Genomic DNA, 18809 nt, shown 5'->3' with positions numbered 1-18809 from the left:
TCCATGGCGGCAAGTTGTATGGAATGAGTATAGCAGGCCAAGTGCTATGAACTATGTTCATCGTCCTGAATAGGTTAAAACCATCAGATGCTAAACCATCAGATGCTAAGCCAAGCCTTACACTTCCGGCAATCATTACTAAAGTCAATATTCCGACGGTCAAAATCTTTCTATGCAAGGGAGTCTATAGGATGCCTAAAGACACCGTCATCAGTTCGTTTCTCTACATGCCATCTCATTAACTTAGCTGTCCTGGATGACATAAACAACCTCTACAGCCTTGGCTTTAAAGGAAAATACCTCATTTGTTTTGCAACTATTCGTTTGCCACCGTTGTTAGGACCATTTGAACCACCATCACCATTTGATTTCTATCTTGAACTGTTGCGTATGACACATTTATCAAGATTGGCGTCCTCATTTTGAAACAACATGCAACTGTTGGGACATGCATCCCACGTCTCATACGTGAAGCCCAAATCTATTGTGACCTTTTGAACTTTATAATATGAGTCCGGGAGTTTCACACCCAATGGGAACGCCTCATTCAATAACTCAAGCAACATGTCAACAGACTTGTCTATCCTCTGATTAAGCACATTCAGATGTAAAAGTTAAACAATGAATGACAAAGATGTGAACTTCTGACAACCCGGATACAATTCACTTTGTGCATCTTGAAGAAGTTTGAAATACTTTACAGTCTCTGCATTTGGACCGAGCTGGGGTTCAGATGCATGGGGATCAGGCCCCTGTGGTTCATTACCCTCAACATTTGTACCGGCATGTGGATTTCCCATAGCCCCTTGTATCATTCTAACCATATCGTCCCCAATGTCTAAATTAGCCAATGTTTCATTCTCTCGATTACCATGCAGAGATACGTAAGATTCTCCATGATTAATCCAATGTTTGTACTTTTTTAAAAAACCATTCAAAATCAGATGCTCCCATACACCCTCTCATACAAGATGGTATCGATTCTCACATTTTCTACACGGACAACTAATCATCGAACCTTCAACCCTATTGGTGTAGGCAAACACAAGGAATTGATCAATCCCATTAATATATTCCCTCGACATCCTATTTGGAAAATCAATCCAACTCTTATCCATTATCTGTACTTCCCTCAAATGCACACTTCACTTCTTTTGTAATCTTCTCAACAATATATATAAATATATTTAAATGCTAGTCATTTTCCACATGCATATGTGTTTCCCACTATTAATTTGCTTCAGGCAAACTTACTGGGAGATATATAGCTCACATGTAAAACAAATATGCCCTAGAAAAAAAATATAATTACAACAAATGTAAGGGTCATAATGAGATGTAAAGGTCAAAATATAATTACAAGACATAGTATCACATATTAATTATCCTAAGGGAAGAGGGGATTGGTGGGCTTCGAATCCCAATTAGTGAGGAAACAACCAAGGACCTGAGCTATTGGGCCAAATGCTATTCTCAAATAGTTCGTAGTTGGTTTACAATATGTTCATCAATTTGAAACTAACCAATGTTGGACAGGTCACAGTAATAAGTTAAGGGTACATTAGTCTGTCAGAATCTTTGAAGTCCTCACTTATTTTGAGCTAATATGCTATTGCACATGATAATATACTTCTCCATTCAACACTCTTGCTTGACTCAAAGATGAATTTTCAAGTATGCTAATTCAGCTGTTTGTTACTTCATAGCAACAAGCATGCAATGTGCACATCATTTCTTTCTTCACTACCATGTGTGACACACATATTTCAGGTTTGGTATATAGCATAAAGTAAAAAGACGAGACAATTTTGCAGATTCACAAACTATCATTATCATTTTGGTCTCTTTAGCCCGAAATAATTACTGCTAAAAGCCAAATCACATGTTTACTTCAATTCTGGTACAAAAATCTATATTAAGGAATATATTGATGCATTAGCTCCCAGCTAAATTGTTTAAATCTAAATTATTAGCCATTATATGTGGCACCAATCTTTGTTGAAACTGGGTTAAGAATATTTCTAGATAAAGCTTGGCCTTATAGAATATCCCTTGAAGAATTGTTTGTCTCTTATGATTCATATTTAGCATGTTAGAAGGGAAAGCAATAAATCGCCAAATCCTATGGTACTTAGGACTCTTCGGTCCAAGACTTGCTAGTTCTATTATCCCTTTCATTTTATCTACAAAAATCATTCATTTGCAAGAGTTTCAGAAATTAACATTCAAGAAAAAAAAGTTTCAAACGGATTTCTTAGAACTATTGTAAATTTTGATAGCATCTCAATGTCAATGCAAATAATTAAGGAAAGTTACCTATTTGCACCAATCCAAGTAGCTAAGTCGTTGTCCATCCATTCATCCCTCACCCTTCCAATAAGTTCTATTAAAGCATCCCTATTCTCAGCCCATGCTTCCAGAATAACAGGTTTTATCTTTGACCAGTTCTCCAATATTCCCTCAACTGTGAGTCCCTCTGCAGCCTTACATATCAAACCACAGCAGTCAAGTCCAGAACAATTTGAAATAAGTGAATATAAATATCCCAAATTGATCTTTATTTTTTATTTACATTTTTTTTGTTTTAATCTGTGCTAATCAGTTAAAGACAAGAGTTATCAATTTCTTGAAAAATTTTTGACTACTTGACTTCCATGTTTACTGAAAAATGGAAAATACTAACGAATTGAATTCATTGGCAAATCAAGACAACAAATATCAACGGAATAGATGTCCAAACCTGATGGTGACGAAACATATACATATTCTATAGTTCAAAAATATAAGATGAACTTCGCTTTACAATGCATTACATAATTTAGGGGGAAAAAAAATATTTCTCATCTGTTTTCCCTACGATACTGATAATTTTAAGTCATTTATTGGAAACAGTTTCTACATATTTATAAATTAAAAAGATTAAAAAAAATGAAGTTTAATTAGAAATAAATAAAAAAAATGCATTGCATGAAATGCTAATATTAATTCTTACTGTGAAGATCACCCACAGAAGTCCAGAAAAGTAGTTAAAAGCTATAGAAGGAATTTTGAAATTGCTCAAAATTCATATAATGCTCCGATCTTAACTAGAGATTGAATTCAACAAAACACAGATCCATCATCTACCTGACCAAGCTCGCGCGCGCGAGCGAGGAAGAGAGAGAGAGAGAGAGAGAGAGCATACTGACTGAGCTCGCGCGAGAGAGAGAGAGATCGTAATACGCCATCACCGCACCACCGCTAGCCGTCATCACTCGTCGAGAGAAAGATCGTCGGTGAACACTCGCCTTCGTCACTGTGATCATCGGTGAACTCGAACACCGCCAGCCGTCACCGTCGTCGCTCGTCGAGAGACGGAGAGAGATCGTCGTTGAACTCGTCTCTGTGATTGTGATACATGAACTCGATTTAAAAATTTGGGGGGTTTTGAGGGAGAATGGTGTTAGGGATTTTGGGGATTTTAGGGAATTTGATCGAGTGCCATTTCGGCTGAAGAAGGGAGATGAAATTTTTCAGTACTATTTGCGACGACATGGAAAAACCGTCACAAATGATCAAATCCATTTATAAAATGACGCCGTTTTAATAAGGGTTTTTTTTGCGACAAAGATATCCCATCACAAATGTCCACTATTTGCGATGGTAAATTTCACCCATCTCAAAAAAAAAGTTTTTGCGATGGTAAACAGTGTCGTCGCTAATACTTCCGTATTTAAGTGACTTTTTGTTGTGTGCTTATTAGCGACGGGAAAACTGTCGTCGCAGAAAACATTATTTGAGATGGCTTCACATGTCGTCGCAAAAGACCACTTTTTGCGACGGTATACATGCCGTCGCAAAAAATTCCGTGTTTTATACCCACTTTTCTTGCAGTGAATGTTAATAATACTAGCTAGTGTACCACTTAACATAGGTTTCACTTAACATTCTACTTAGGCTTTGTTTCGTTAGAGCTTTTTGACTAGAAAAAACACAAAAGATAAAATAGAAAATAAGTTAATAAGACAAAATGTCACATCTAAATTAGAATTATTTTTTTTTTCTCTCACAAAAAAAGCCAAACCAAACAAAATTTTAATCTCAAACTAAAATAGTCAAAAAATTAACTAAAAAAGTCAATTGCCAAACCACAACTTAGTTGGTATCGATACACTAGTTAGTGTTCTTAGTATTAAAATGGTGATGATGAACAGTAAATTTTGACCCGATTTCTTTATTTAGGCTCTCGAATCAATGATTCTATCATTTAGCAATAATTTTATTTGGATGTCCCTTTTTAGCAATATTGTTATGATATGTTTCTAATATTTTCTAATATCTAAATTTAGAAATAACTCAAATCACCAATGCTATGGATATTAAATATTATACACTAAGCACCATTAAACTCACATATTGCCATTTTTTTCAATTTTCTATTTTATTTATTTTCTTGCCTAATTAGTGTTTCCTTTTGAGATTGGGATTAGTATATTATACATAATCATACACCCTTTAGGACGAGGACTTTTGAACAATATATTTAGTATTTTTTTTTTCCATATATTCAGAAATTTTTAGTCTCCTACATCAATTTATTTCTTTATTATGCACGATATATAGAGTTGTTAAATAAATGAAGCTGCTAGAACTCAACTGGTGTTTGACTCATTTTAATAATATTTTTATTTTGAAATGTCTGTTTTTAGAGATGTCGTTTTGGCATATTTCTAATATTCTCTAGTATCTAAATTTAGGCATAACTCAAATCAACAATACTAAGGATCCTAAATATTTGTAGACACTAAGAATAAAGTGTGTGTAGAATATTTGGGACATTAAGCATTATTCAACTCAAATATTGCCAAATTTGATAATTTGCTATGTAAAAAAATATTTTTTTTTATTATCAATTATGGCTTATTAATTATGACCAAGTCTTATTTAATTGATTGAGACTTGTCGACTATGGCCAAATTTAATTCTATTGGTTGTGACTAGTCAATTTTGATCTATCTACCATAAATTATTTTTAGTATAAAGTTACGAACACATATATTATTATTATTATTATTATTATTATTATTATTATTATTATTCGTTTGGTGTAAGACCATGGTACCAACTTACCAAGTGGGGCAACATGGTTATGTGGCAGGAAAGTGCTATCATGGTGGAGCAGTTTGTGGCAACGTGATTTAGCAGCAGTTTGTAGCAATGTTAAGCCTATAAATAGGCTGAAGGATGAATAAGCGTGGCATATCAAATTCATGAGAGTTCTTTTTTCAAAAGCATTTTATCTTAATTTAGGAATAGATTACCTTAATTTAGGAGTAGCTTTTAGCGGTTAGTTTCGGTTCTTGTAACCTTTCTTACTCTTGTTGATTGTGTAACAAAGATTGTGCTTGTTATTTGATTAATACAATTGAGTAGCAAGTTTTAATTTTATTACCAACTTTGGTATGTTTGTACTTATTTCTTCACATTACAATCTCCAAAGAAATTCTTGAATCTGTCAAGGCACAGGACACTAACCACATTGCTTGATCAGTTAGTTTATCTGCGAAAATTGGTTTCTCTGTTGACTTTTCCCTGTCAATTTGATCCAAACTAGATTTTTACTAACATATTTTAGCACGCCCCATGGGGCTTGTCTAATTTGTAGTGATAGCAAAGAAGGAGCAAACAGATATATATGAAGATTCAGACTTGGGCCAAACTAGTGGCTCATTCATAAAAATCAAAAATGCCCGTCTTATTCAAATAGAGCAATTATTGGAAATCATGTTTCCACATGAAAAGCAAGAATTGTTTGAAGAACTGAATGACATATTTAATTTTAAGTTGGCTCATAAAATGCAAACTGTTATTCATAAAGAGCCAAGGTATGAAACTAATATGGCTCAAGGGATCAACACACTAAGTCATGAAGATAACATGATTTTGGAGAGTTTTCATAAGCCGTCAATGGCTAAAATTAAAAAAACAACACATTCTCCCGAAAGATGTTAAAAATCCATCACAAAATGATTGTGAAGATTTACTTGGGGGGCATAATTTTAAGTCAAAGATGGCTAAAAATTATGAGCGTTGGGGGCATAATTTTAAGCCAAATATGGCTGAAAATTATCAGAAAAAAAAAAAGACAAAAAAATGATGAACAACAACCCCTTTTGACAAAAGATGATAAAAATTATTTGGGAATTCAACATTTTTGTTATCATTCAAAATAATAAAATATACGAGTTTTTAAAACCAATTTATACTATGGTTTTTGTTATTCAAAATTTATTTCGGATTTGTGGGTCACACCAAAATATAAATTTGATGGAGTGGCAATCAAAAAAACAAAATTTAGATAGTATATCGATTGTTTTACACATATTTTTGAGTGAAAGAAAATTAGCTAAAAATTGGCTCTCTTTGTTTGCATCCTATCAAATATCATGCCAAGACAATAAGTGGCTTTGGAAAAATAATTAATTGTGTTCTCTTTTGAATTATTCATTGGTTTGAGCGAAAGAAAATTGGCCAAAAATTGGCCTCACCATATGCATTCTGTCGATTGTCATGCTAAATTTGAAATAAAAAAGGAAAAACGAAAAGAATAATGTTTGAGAGCTCGAATTTGGCCCCCCCTAATCCCCCTAATCCCCAAAACGACGTCGTTTTGGGGATTTTTTTTTTTTTTTTTCTCCATTTTCGATCTGAAACAGGGGAGAGGGAGAGTGAGAGAAGCAGAGGCAGAGGGGAAGAGAGAAAGAGAGAGAGAGAGAGAAGACGATCATCGATCGCCGATGCCCAGCCGCCGGTCGTCGTCGCAGCCCAGCCCCGCCGTCGTAGTCGCCTCCTTCCTCCTCCTCCTCCTCCCTCCTTCCTCCTCCTCTTCTCCTTCTCTGCTTCTGAAAGGCCCCCTCCAGTTCCCTCCTTCCTCCCCCTCCCCCCCTCCTCCTCCTCCTCCCCCTCTCCCTTCCCCTCCCCCTCCGTCTTCTTCTTCTTTCTGCTAAAAAATAAAAATAAAAATATAAAAAAAAGAAGAAGAAGGAGAAATTAGGGGGATTCGAGGGAGATCGTTTTCGAGCTCCCTAGCACGGTTGAAACGAAAAAGAAAGGTTGTGTTCTATTCGTTGGTTTAAAGGTACACGTGTTCAAAAGTCTAGAAATGAGAGGATGCTAAAGATTAGTCGAAGAGTCAATGGCTTCAAAGATGCTATTTAACTGTAAAAGCAATTTTCACTAATATTGCATTTTAGACTAAGATGAGTGATTAGCACACTTATTTTAATATAACTCTTTAACAATTCAAGTGATCTCATTCTTAAATAGTTGAAGGGTATTGTTTGCATTATAAATTAGTTTCTATCGATTGTGGCATGTCGATTATGACCAAAATAGTATATGAATTTTAGTAATTATGGATTGGTCCAGATTTTGTCCTTTATATCATTTAAGGAAAATTTTATTTTTACCTTCAATGAGGGGGGTATTGTTGACACCAAAAAATAATTTTCTATCGATTATGGCTTGTTGATTATAATCAAGTCTCGTTTAATTGATTGTGACTTGTCGACTATGGCCAAATTTAATTCCATTAGTTGTGACTAATCAATTTTGATCTATCAACCATAAATTATTTTTAACATAAAATTATGACCACATATATTATTATTATTCGTTTGGTGCAAGATTATGGTACCAACTTACCAAGAAAGTGGGGCAACATGGTTATGTGGCAGCAACATGCTATCATGGTGGAGCAGTTTGTGGCAATGTTAAGCTTATAAATAGGCTGAAGGAGGAATAAGCGTGGCATCAACAAAACATTAAACTCATGAGAGTTCTTTATCTAGAAGTAGTATATCTTAACATAGGAGTAGATTACCTTAATTGAGTAACAAGTTTCATTTTTATTACCAATTTTAATATGTTGTATTTATTTCTTCACATTACAACTTTTAAAGAAGTCTTTAAATCTATTAAGGCATATGACACCAACCACATTACTTAATCAGTTTATTTGTTTGTGAAAATTGATTTCTCTGTTGACTTTTCCCTATCAATTTGATCCAAACCAAATTTTTACTAACACTATGTTATTTATTGTTTCCTTGTAGGATTAGGGTTTCTTATATTATACATAATCATGTACCCTTTAGGGCAAGAGGACTTTTGATCAATATAGTTAATTTACCTTCCAAAGTTTTTTTTTTTTTAAATTTAAAGTTTTTCTTTTCAATATATTTAGGATTTTTTGTCGGGTTATACTAGGGAACCCAAATGATTTATCAAAATTTCTACCAAATCTCTCACATGGCTATGGGACTCACACACTTGTGAGTTTGTATGGGTCTCACACCCATGTAAGAGATTTAGTAGAAATTTTGATAAATCATTTGGGATCCATACCATTTTCCATATTCGTCTACTACTTCAATTAATTTCTTCATTAATGCACAATATATAGGACTATTAAATGAACTAAATTATTTAAGCCCCACTCATATTTGGCTCACTAGGGTGAATTATACAAATAGTTCTTATAGTTTATTTGATATGTCAATTTGGTTTCTATTGTTTCAATTTGCTCAATTTTGCCTCTTAATTTAATAGATTGTGTCATTTTAGTTCAATAAATAACGGTGGTTAAATTTAGAAGACGGAAAGTCAAACTATGTGTCAATTTGGTCCTTATCAAAATCGAGCAAATTAAAACAATAGTGACCAAATGGACACATTGTGTAAACTACATAAATCAAATTGACAGATTCTGTAGACTTTCCATCCACCAAACTTAACAACCATTATTTATTGAACTAAAAGGATACAATTCATTAAATTAAGCGACAAAATCGAGAAAATTGAAACAACAATAACCAAATTAACACATCGTGTAAACTACCGGGACCATTTGCATAATTTACCCAACAGTAATGATTTAGAGCTCTAAATATTGTGCTCTAAATCCACCACTAGTGAGGTGAAAAAAAAAAAACAAGACACAGCACATACTGTGGCAGTGGGTGGGACCCACTGCCACATCATTAGTGATAGCACTAATTAGTGTTCTCACTCATTTTCCTTTACCCAAAACTTATTCAAGATTGACTCAAACCAGGTATGAACATAATTTTAAATTCTTCATTAAGTTTTCAATTCAAAATTAACAACCTATTACTCAATTCGATAAATTTATATACGACTCAAATTATTAAAAAGCCATTCAAGATTGACTCGTTATGTGGAAAAAAAAATATTTAAATATAATTTTAAACTCATTAAGTTGTTAAACTAAACCTAAACAAACTACTAATTGGCTCGCTTTGAGCTCTAACTATAGATTTAGTTTCTTCTATAAGACAAATAAAAATTAAAAAAAAAAATACCTTGTTTTGAAAATCAACCTCTTTCGAAGAAACTAAATATATTATTGGGACTGAACAACCTATTACTCGGTTCGTTTTCAACCCTAACAATATATTTAGTTTCTTCTCTAAGATAAAAAGAAAAAAGAAAAAAAAAAAAGTACCTTGTGTTTAAAATCTATTTAGCTTTGGCTTTATAAGAAGCTTTCGAAATCTTTTCATAAGAAGGATTCAAACTAAAACATCGATCAATCCGCACACTGTTTGCACATGATAAACAAGGACTTTGGTTTTTCTTTTTCTTGCTTTCTTCATTGGGAGTCGTAGTGAAAACATGTGAAAATAGAATATTCAGATCATCAATACTTTTCGATCCCAAATAAGAAAGAAGTTGTTTCAAAGTACGTCCTTTTGATCACGCGGCAATCAAGCTTAGCATAAAATGGAGATAAAGGAGACAACACAAAATTTGAACCCTTTTTGATTTCTTTGAGTAGAACTTTGTTTGCCATTTGAATATAGAATTGGCTGGTGTGTATTTGTGATTGAGACTTGTGGTGTAATGGGTTTAGGAATACTCTATTGTCCAAGAGCAAAATCCCCTTCTCTGTCCTCCTCTCCTTTCTTTTATATTGTTTCCCTAGCGACCCTCCAAGGGCCCACTGCTTCCTTTTGGGCTTTGACCTTATTCATGGACCCTCTATATAGCCGATGGGATAATCGGCTCCGATAGCCCTTTAAGCCTGGTTTTACTCGGCTTTGGCCCTCTACTGGACCTGATATGGCCGACTTTTCTGTGACCATGGATTCGGCGTGTTCCGCTAACTCGTACTATGTCAGCCCAGGACTCAGTTTCATTTATTCGGCCACCACAAGACTCCATTATAGTTTTCCAAACAAAGTTGCAACAATCTTAGCCTTCCACTAGTATATATACAGTTGTGTAGATCGACTCCACTAGAAGAGGGTAGGGTTGGACAACCTTTGGCTGGGATGAGCTTACTATATAGTAAAAATATGTGTCAGTTTAAGTCGGTCCGGATCAATATTGGGTTTAATCTAATTATCCCAACTCTAGTCTTAAAAAATTTTAAATCTTAAATCTGCCAACTTAACCCATTTATTATAAGTTATAAATTTTTTTATTTGTTATTTTTGTCTTGAATAATATTAAATTATTTGGATCCTTTTATTTATTATTTGAATTTGAAACACTAACAAAATTCAATGATAAAATAAATATGATTTTTAATAAATATTTTAATTTAAATTCTAGAAAGAAGTACATATACTTTTTTTTTCTTCTATATTTTTTATATTATTGTTTTATAATTGAAATAATATAAAATTATAATTAATATATTAAAATTGGGTGAGTTAGGCTGAGCTCGGCTAGAACTCTTTATCCCAAGCTCAGCCCAAATATTAAATGGGCACAAAATTTCAACCCAACCCGGCCCTATATGGGTAAGATAATTTTCTCAAACCTTAAAAATATTAGGTTGGGCTGCAGTAAGTGGGCCATTGAGCCGATGGCTACCCCTATATAAGGGTGTCTAGCGTTGGCTTTTAAGAACTCTTTTATCATATTTAGTGAATTATTTTAAAAGAATTAAAAGATTAAAAAAATTATATTCTACTTGACTATATATTCCGAATTTTTGTATTTAGTGATCACAAATAAACTAGTACTTAAAAAAAATTTATTTAACATAATTTTAATTTTTGTAATGATTTTTTTACTTAAAAAAAGTTAATTTTTTGACTGGAACTAGAGTTTGCCAAATCAACTTTGGCTTTTAAGCTCAAAGGGCATTAAGAATATAAAAAAAAAAAATTTAAAAAGGAGTTTATTAATTTAATTTTATTGGTCATTAAGATACAAAATTAGGATATGCGCATTGATTTCATCTAAATGAACTATGCATACAAAGTTTGTTGCACCAATGAAAGTTCATAATTTTTTTTTTTTTTTTTGTCAATCGATAAGAAAGTGATTATAAATATGAAAATTAATACAATATGAAACAGACTACTAAACACAATAATTAGAAAGTCACTTAAGAACCAATTACTAAGCCCACCAAGTCAAACTAACAACTCCCATAATGAGGGAGAAATAAAGACCATCCCATAAAACGTATCAAACTCCTCTTCATAGGAGTAAAATTTGAAATCTCACACCACAAAAAATGTTATATAACCATTAGGTTAAATACCTAATTCAGTGAAACTTCGTACATGTGGTAGTGGTTTTGTTAGATATATTTTAAAACAATTGAGCTCTTAGATTGGTCCCTAATTCTTGGATAAGCTCACCTCATGGACATGTACATTGAAAAGGCTTTAGTCATGGGCTTGCGTCAAATTGTGCATTATATAAAGTGGCATAAAGCCTATCACAAGACAAGGACAGGATACGAGTACAACAAGCTAGTAAATCGTAAACAAATTAGACACAAGAAAAGGTCCCACATGGATATTTTTTAACGACTAATGTGACTGTGCCCCCCAATCATAGCTAGTCTCAGCTTTACCAAGCACATAAGTTGTACCCAAGGGAGTCCCAAATGAAATTATCAACACAGCAGTGTAGTAATTTTAATGCAAAATCTTTGTATAATATAAGTTATAATAATATAACCTAGCTTGAGAAGAGATCAAGCAACCAAGAGTGGATTGAGCACTGCACCAGTGAACAACACAGTTCCAAAAGTCTCCTCCCTTATCATGAACATGAAAGGGTGATCTGCTACAAACCTTGGAGTTGGAATCCTTTTACTGAAAAACCAGATTATGTCTGCAGTACTAGCTGCAGCTTCTGTGCAGGGCCGGCCCTGGGGTGAGGCGACCAAGGTGGTCGCCTCAGGCCCCCAATTTTGAACAAAATTTAGGGCTCCCAATTAGGGGAGTGTATCATGTCGTGTTATTTCACTACAACAAAATGCACCTTTGGCGACTAAATTTTTAGTCGCCAAAAGTACAATTTTTAGTCTTCAAATATTTTGCCCAACTAAATATTTTGGTCGCTGGATTGGTCGCGGGAAGCTTGTCGGGGAAGGTATTGGCGACTAAATATTTTTTAGTCGCCAAAAGTCCTATAAATAGCTACTAATTTTTTAGTCGCCAAAAATCTTATTTTCTGCTACTAAAACTTTGGTCGCCAAAACTTGAAGTATCTATGGCGACCAAAGTTTTAGTCGCCAACGAGTTTTTTTATCTTTTTATTTTTTTTATTTTATTTTTTTTTAGCTACTAAATTCTTAGTCGCCTAAAATCTGAGATACAAAGCAACCAAACTGAAATTCAGCCCATGTCCTCACACTTGACAACCTAAACTTTCACCATTGCAGAGCAAGCAATGGCCCCTCAATTGAAATTGATATCTAGGGAATCGAAATTAGAACAATTCGAAAACTACACTTTGATCTGCGAGACCAGAGATCAAATTAGAGCTGAGAGAGAGAGAGAGAGAGAGAGAGAGAGAGAGGACTTACACGGTCTCTTGAAGGACCCCTTGGTAAATACAAGCAGACCAAATGCCGGCGACGCAAAAGGCGAGCACCAGAACATGCCGTAGTCCGGCGCCGTGAGACTCCATTTGCAAAGTCCGCCGGAATCACCAGATTGGGATTGAGAAGAACATGAGGGAGAAAAAAAAACGAGATTGAGAGATTCAGACCGCGAGAAAGAGAGAGAGAGAGAGAACATCTGTAAAGGGCTAGGGCAAATATAAGGAAAAGGAGAAAATAAATAAAAGAAAATAACAAACGGCGACTAAATGTTTTTTAGTAGCCAAAACCTTACCAACCAGCGACCAAATATTTGTTTAGTCGCGAAAAGTAGTATTTGGAAACTAAATATTTTAGTCGACAATTAATTTTATAAATCCCTCCAAAATTTAAAATGTTTCCCTCCAAATATTTTAGTTTTTTGGCGACTAAAATTTCTTTTTGTCGCTAAAAATATGTTTTTGGGAACCAAACTTTTGGTCGCCAAAGATAAAAAATAATTTTTTATTTTACATTTGGCAACTAAAGCTTTTTAGTAGCCAAATCTCTACCTACGGCGACTAAAATTATTTTTCGTCGCTGAAAATCAACTTTTCAAAGGTAAAAAATAATTTTTTATTTTCCAATCGGCGACTAAAGCGTTTTAGTAGCCAAATCTCTACCTACGGCGACTAAAAATTTTTTTTGTCGCCAATTTCTGGCATTTTTGGCAACTAAATTTTTTTTTAGTCGCCAATAAACAATGTACCCCGACTAAAAAAATTAGTAACTAAATATTTTACTTTTGCCAACTAAAAAAATTTTTAGTCGCCATTTCTACAACTTTTGGCGACTAAGTTTTTTTTGGTCGCCAATTTTGGTCGCCAAAGACGCATTTTGTTGTAGTGTTTCATAATCATTTCAATATTAGCTCAATTTATTTATTTTTATATTGTCGTGTGGTGTTAGTTTGATTCGTGTTCGATTGATATTTAATGTGAAAATTTTTACTTATAGTTAAAAATAACTTAGCAAGTGTATCGAGAGATTAAATTTTTTCTCATAAGTTGAATTTTATAAAATTTATTTCAACTAAATGAAATTATTCATAGAATGTTTGATTTTAATTCAATTGCATTTTTCTAATTAAAAAAATTTTACCTTCTTACTGTATATTTTTTATTAGATTGACTCTAAAATAGGTAACAAAAAAATATATATCTTAAATGAAAAAAAGATATTAGCCTTAATTATTATTTTACATATTTTTTTATTCAGTTAGATGGAATTAAATAAAAGATTAAAAAATGTCATGGCATCCCTTAGTGAATATTCAAATATATAACTAATAATTCATGTTATTGAGTCGTGTCATACTTAGATTCATGTTGAAAAATAGTCAACCTTAACTTGCTAATTTTATATATTGCTTGAGCTGTGTCAAAAATTGTCATCCTTATGCCCAATTAATTTTAGTTCTTATAACATTGGTAAGCTAAAAAATAAAGATTCAATTCAACTAATTGAAGTTTAACTATTATATATATATATATATATATTTGTTATCTAAATTTTGTTAAATTGTAATGTAATAGAAATAAATTTTTATCGTTTTTGTTTTATCCAAACAAATTTTTTTTTTTTTTTTTTATAATGATATATAAAGGGTCCAATTTAAAAAATTCGCCTTAAGCCCCTAATAAGTTAGGCTGGCCCTGCTTCTGTGCCTTCCTCATTCACTTCAATACATGACTTATGAAAAACTTTGGATAGATAAAGACCACCACCAAGTTCATCGCCTTCGCCCCCGTCTACCACCATCTCAGTCAATTTACCAACATCCATGAAAGGTAGTTCCAACCCCATTTCCTTAATTGTCTCTGAAGCTTCAAACTCGAATGAGAATTTGAATCTTGGGATCCATAATTCAAGAACTTCCTCTTCCCACAACTTAAATTCTTGATTCATGAATCCAGGGTTGGAATTGAGTCTCTTTACTAGTGTAGGCAAGCCATTTGTATCATCTGGAAGAAAAAAGTACATATAGAATTGACCACTTTGGTAAGGAATACTGAGGATTTTGTATCCATCGAATGATCCATATAGATGATGGTGTTTAAATTTTTCTCTTGTCATTAAGGGAACGCGAACAGTCTTTCCATTGAGAAGATGAAATTTCATGTTTCTTGTTAGTTTTTTATCGAATTTTCGATCCCATTTTCCTTTGAAGTAGAGGGCATTTGCAAAGAGGAGTGCAGTGTCACCATTTGTAGATCCAGGACGAAAGAGGTCCTTGATGAGTCCCTTGGTTTCATTTTCAACCCATGAATTTACTTCATCAATCACTTTATCAGCCATGAAGGACAACAAAAGATTAATGACATAGAATGAGTAGCTAAAGAATGATTTTTGTGTTGGATTATACAATTGAACTATTACATTGAAGCATTATCAATTATTAGAGTTTATTATGAAACGTTGAGGTTTTTTTTCATCATGAAATATGAAATTTTTTTCACATTATGAGTAAATTACCATTAGGAATTTTTTTCTTTATTATGAATAAATTTCATTTGTTCTTTAATTTGTGATCTCAACCAAGCCCATTAACAGGTTATGTTTGTCATTAAAAATAAATAAAAAGTCAATAAAGAGTTGTTAGTAACAATATCAATAAGAGCATGACAAAAATAAAGAATTTCATATTCTTCAATGATCATTACAATTCAAAATACATGACATTTTATTACAATACAAACGCAAATATGAAATGGCATTAGTCATATTCTCCAATACTCATTTTATTGGCATTGCTACACAAAATACAAGAGTGTGCTAAATCAACATTTTTACGATATTAATATTACATTTAATTCCTTCAATATTCAAACTCAATGGATTGTTCTTTACTTCATGAGTGTTGGTAGCCATAAATCTCTATGTTTGATTGTTATGGAATTACACCATGCCTAATAAGGTCTTCATTTGTTTGACGTCTCGGACTCTGTCATACAAAGTACTGCAATAACACCACAATTACATTTTTTGCTTCTAAATCTAATCTCAATGGTTTCATCCCCTATCTCCACCAGTACCAATAGATGTTGATGTTGAACATCTGAAGAAAAAAAAAATTCAAGCAGAAAATTCATAATCAAATTAAACCATATTGTTATCTCATAACAATTATGAACATTATGAGGTCATGCTCCATGAGAATCATTCGTCTAGTATTTTTCAACTTTTATAAATTTATAAGAATCAATCTTTTCTGATTCGTAGTTTTATAAATTCAACTTTCAACTTCTACATTTTTTGTGTCTTCTATTTCAGTCTCAATATCAATTTCGTCACAGTCCTCATTTGATCCACTCGATATTTCTTTATCCATACCTCTACAATGTAAATAACAAATTAAAAAAAAAATTATTCATAACAAAGGCCACAAAAACCTTAAGTAAGTAGAAAATTAAATTATTTTATTAACTTTTCTGTTGAAAATTTGTAAAAATTCAAGCAAAATATTCAGTAATAAAAAATTCAAGAAGAGTAACAAAGATAAAAAATTCAGCAAGACTGTATGTAACAAAGATTTTCAGTAATAAAAAATTCAGCAATATGTTTAAGTGAAAGAGAGGAGTACCAGTCAATGACAGCAAAGACGAAGAAGGTAGGTCGCTCTTCGGACGATGCTTATCTTTCTCTCTCTCCCCAATTCGTTCTAAGAAGAAGGTATTCAACTTTCTCTCTCTATCAAGGTTCTGAAAAGCGATTGCGGTTGCCGTAACGGTGGCAGTGGTGCGATTGTGGTTGCGGGGTGTAAAGGTCGTAGCGTAACGGTTGCGGTAACCGGAACCATAAATTTTTTTATTTTTTGCACAATTTAAAAAACAATTTACCAATACACATATTTTTTTTCCATGATCATATTTATTGGGTTTTAAAATAAATATTGATCAATTTTTATAAATTTTTAAGTATGATCCAATATATTTCATATTTTTAAATCACTATAAACTGAATTTTTTACATTTTATTTTAATAATTAATGACTTTATATTATACAAAAAATCAATCACTAACTATTATATATAAAATAACAATAACAAAAGTAAGAAAATAAATAAAAGTGTAAATATATATTTATATACATATTTTAATCAAGCCAAATAGATAAAGATCACACTGATTGTTATTATTATTATAGATAGATACACACAAATAAAATGGTTGAGTGATAGCAGTTGAATAGAATAGTATAGGTCTTACACCTTCAACAAATCAATAACATGTTCTTCATCTTCCCTCTTCTCTCTTTCTCTATCTCTTGCTCCTTCATCTTCATTCTTTATCTTCCCTCTTCTCTCTATCCCTCTTCCCCTATTTTTAGCCTCTTTTTTTTTTGGTGTGTTTTTTCGAAAGAAGTATTCGAAACCGTTACGTAACGGTGCGTAACAGGCCGTTACGGCTGTTACGGCACCGTTACGACCGCTATGGCAATCACTATGACCAACACACCTGTGAATCTCAATCACACTACAAAAGCGGCTATAACAGGTGACGGTAATCACCACAACCGTTACGTAACAACGTTACGTAACGATTGCGGCCGCTTTTTAAAACCTTGCTCTCTATGGTCTTTTTAACTTCTCTTCTTTGTTTATTTTTTTTTTTAATAATATGTTGGGGGCTCCACCAAGATGAGTTGGTTAATGTCAACTCATTCATGAAACCTTTCCTGATAAATCTTTCATGACCCCTAACATTATTACATAATTTTCAACTCATTAAGTTTTCAAGACAAGTTTGAACAAATAGTATTTAGCTCTATAAGCTTATTTGCACTAAGAAAAATTAAGTTACTCAAACTTGACTTGTATTCGATTTATTAAAAACTCGTTACAGATCGACTCGTTATTTAAATAAAATTTTAGACTGGTTAAATTATTAAATCAAATATGAACAACTTACTACTCGGTTTCAATTTGTTTTAAATCCTAACAATATATTTAGTTTCCGCTAGGACAAAAAAAAAAAAAAAAAGAATAGAGTACCTTGTTTGCAAAGTCAACCTCGTTGGCTTTGGCATCATAAGAAGCTTTCAAAATCCTTTCATAAGAAGGACTCAAACTGAAACGTCGATCAATCCACAAACCATTGGCAAACGATATAGATGGACTTAAAATTTGGTTGTTCTTGTTCTTGCCACCTTTTACATTGGACATCATCGATGTAAGAGGGATAAACTGTGAAGACATAAAATTGAGATCGCCAATACTTTTTGATCCCAAATACGAAAGAAGTTGTTTCAAAGTACGTCCTGTTGATCCTGAGGCGATCAAGCTCAGCATAAAATGGAAAGACAAAGGAGATAACACAAAATTTGAACCCTTGTCCATTTGTCTAAGTAGAACTTGGTTTGCCATTTGTATACAGAATTGTGTGCTGAAATTACTAGTGTAACTGTGATGGACACTCCATTGTGGGTTTCCAAACAAAGTTAGCCAATATCTGTGTCTTCTAAGTTCTTTACTTAGGACAATGGTGTTTATATATAATCGCCCAGACGGACTCCACTATGTAGGTTGTGTCTGGAATTGATTTTTTTAATAAATTTTTATTTTAGTGTATTGTTTTTAATTTAATTTTTTTCTATAACCTTTCAAATTTTACGTTCTATTTCGACTACACGGATCAAAAAAGTTTTTAAAAAGAAAGAAAATAATTTCACCCAAGAAAAAAAAACCAAAAAAATCAGTTTTTTTGTTGTTGTTGTTGTCTGTAATGATTTTTTTTTTTTAAATTACTTTTTTGAATGCTTCAACATTGGACTTAAAAAAAAAAAAAAAAAAAAATTGACACAAATTTAAGACAAAATGACTAAAGAAAAAATATTCGAACTAAAATGTGATTTTTTGTTTGCTGGTCCCATTCACCCTTCTTCCTTTGGTACTCTTAAGCTAGATTATTGACTTAA

General features: G+C 32.7%; 1 protein-coding gene across 1 annotated transcript; it reads right to left on the bottom strand.

Moving 5' to 3' along the window:
- Positions 1–2179: 2179 nt before the first annotated feature.
- Positions 2180–18231, bottom strand: LOC114312074 (serpin-ZX-like). The gene is made up of 6 exons (XM_082889765.1): positions 17887–18231; positions 15928–15950; positions 14547–15227; positions 12011–12122; positions 2317–2483; positions 2180–2183 (listed from the first exon to the last, which is right to left on the bottom strand). Exons 1-6 carry the CDS (start codon positions 18229–18231, stop codon positions 2180–2182), a joined length of 1332 nt encoding a protein of 443 aa, XP_082745891.1.
- Positions 18232–18809: the final 578 nt, after the last annotated feature.

The sequence above is a fragment of the Camellia sinensis genome, chromosome 10 (genome assembly GCF_055761805.1).
Source record: "Camellia sinensis isolate YWXY chromosome 10, ASM5576180v1, whole genome shotgun sequence".
Taxonomy (NCBI): Eukaryota; Viridiplantae; Streptophyta; class Magnoliopsida; order Ericales; family Theaceae; genus Camellia; species Camellia sinensis.
This window is presented reverse-complemented; position numbering and strand designations above follow the sequence as displayed.

What these genes read in the sequence shown, in the direction of transcription:
- LOC114312074 (XM_082889765.1), bottom strand. Translation starts at nt 18,231, where the DNA reads ATGGACAAGGGTTCAAATTTTGTGTTATCTCCTTTGTCTTTCCATTTT. An exon ending in AGGTTGACTTTGCAAACAAG is followed by an intron (nt 15,951 to 17,886) that starts GTACTCTATTCT and finishes TTTTTTCTTCAG; the next exon opens with ATGTTCAACATCAACATCTA. An exon ending in CAGTGCTCAATCCACTCTTG is followed by an intron (nt 2,484 to 12,010) that starts GTTGCTTGATCT and finishes TTGATATGTAAG; the next exon opens with GCTGCAGAGGGACTCACAGT.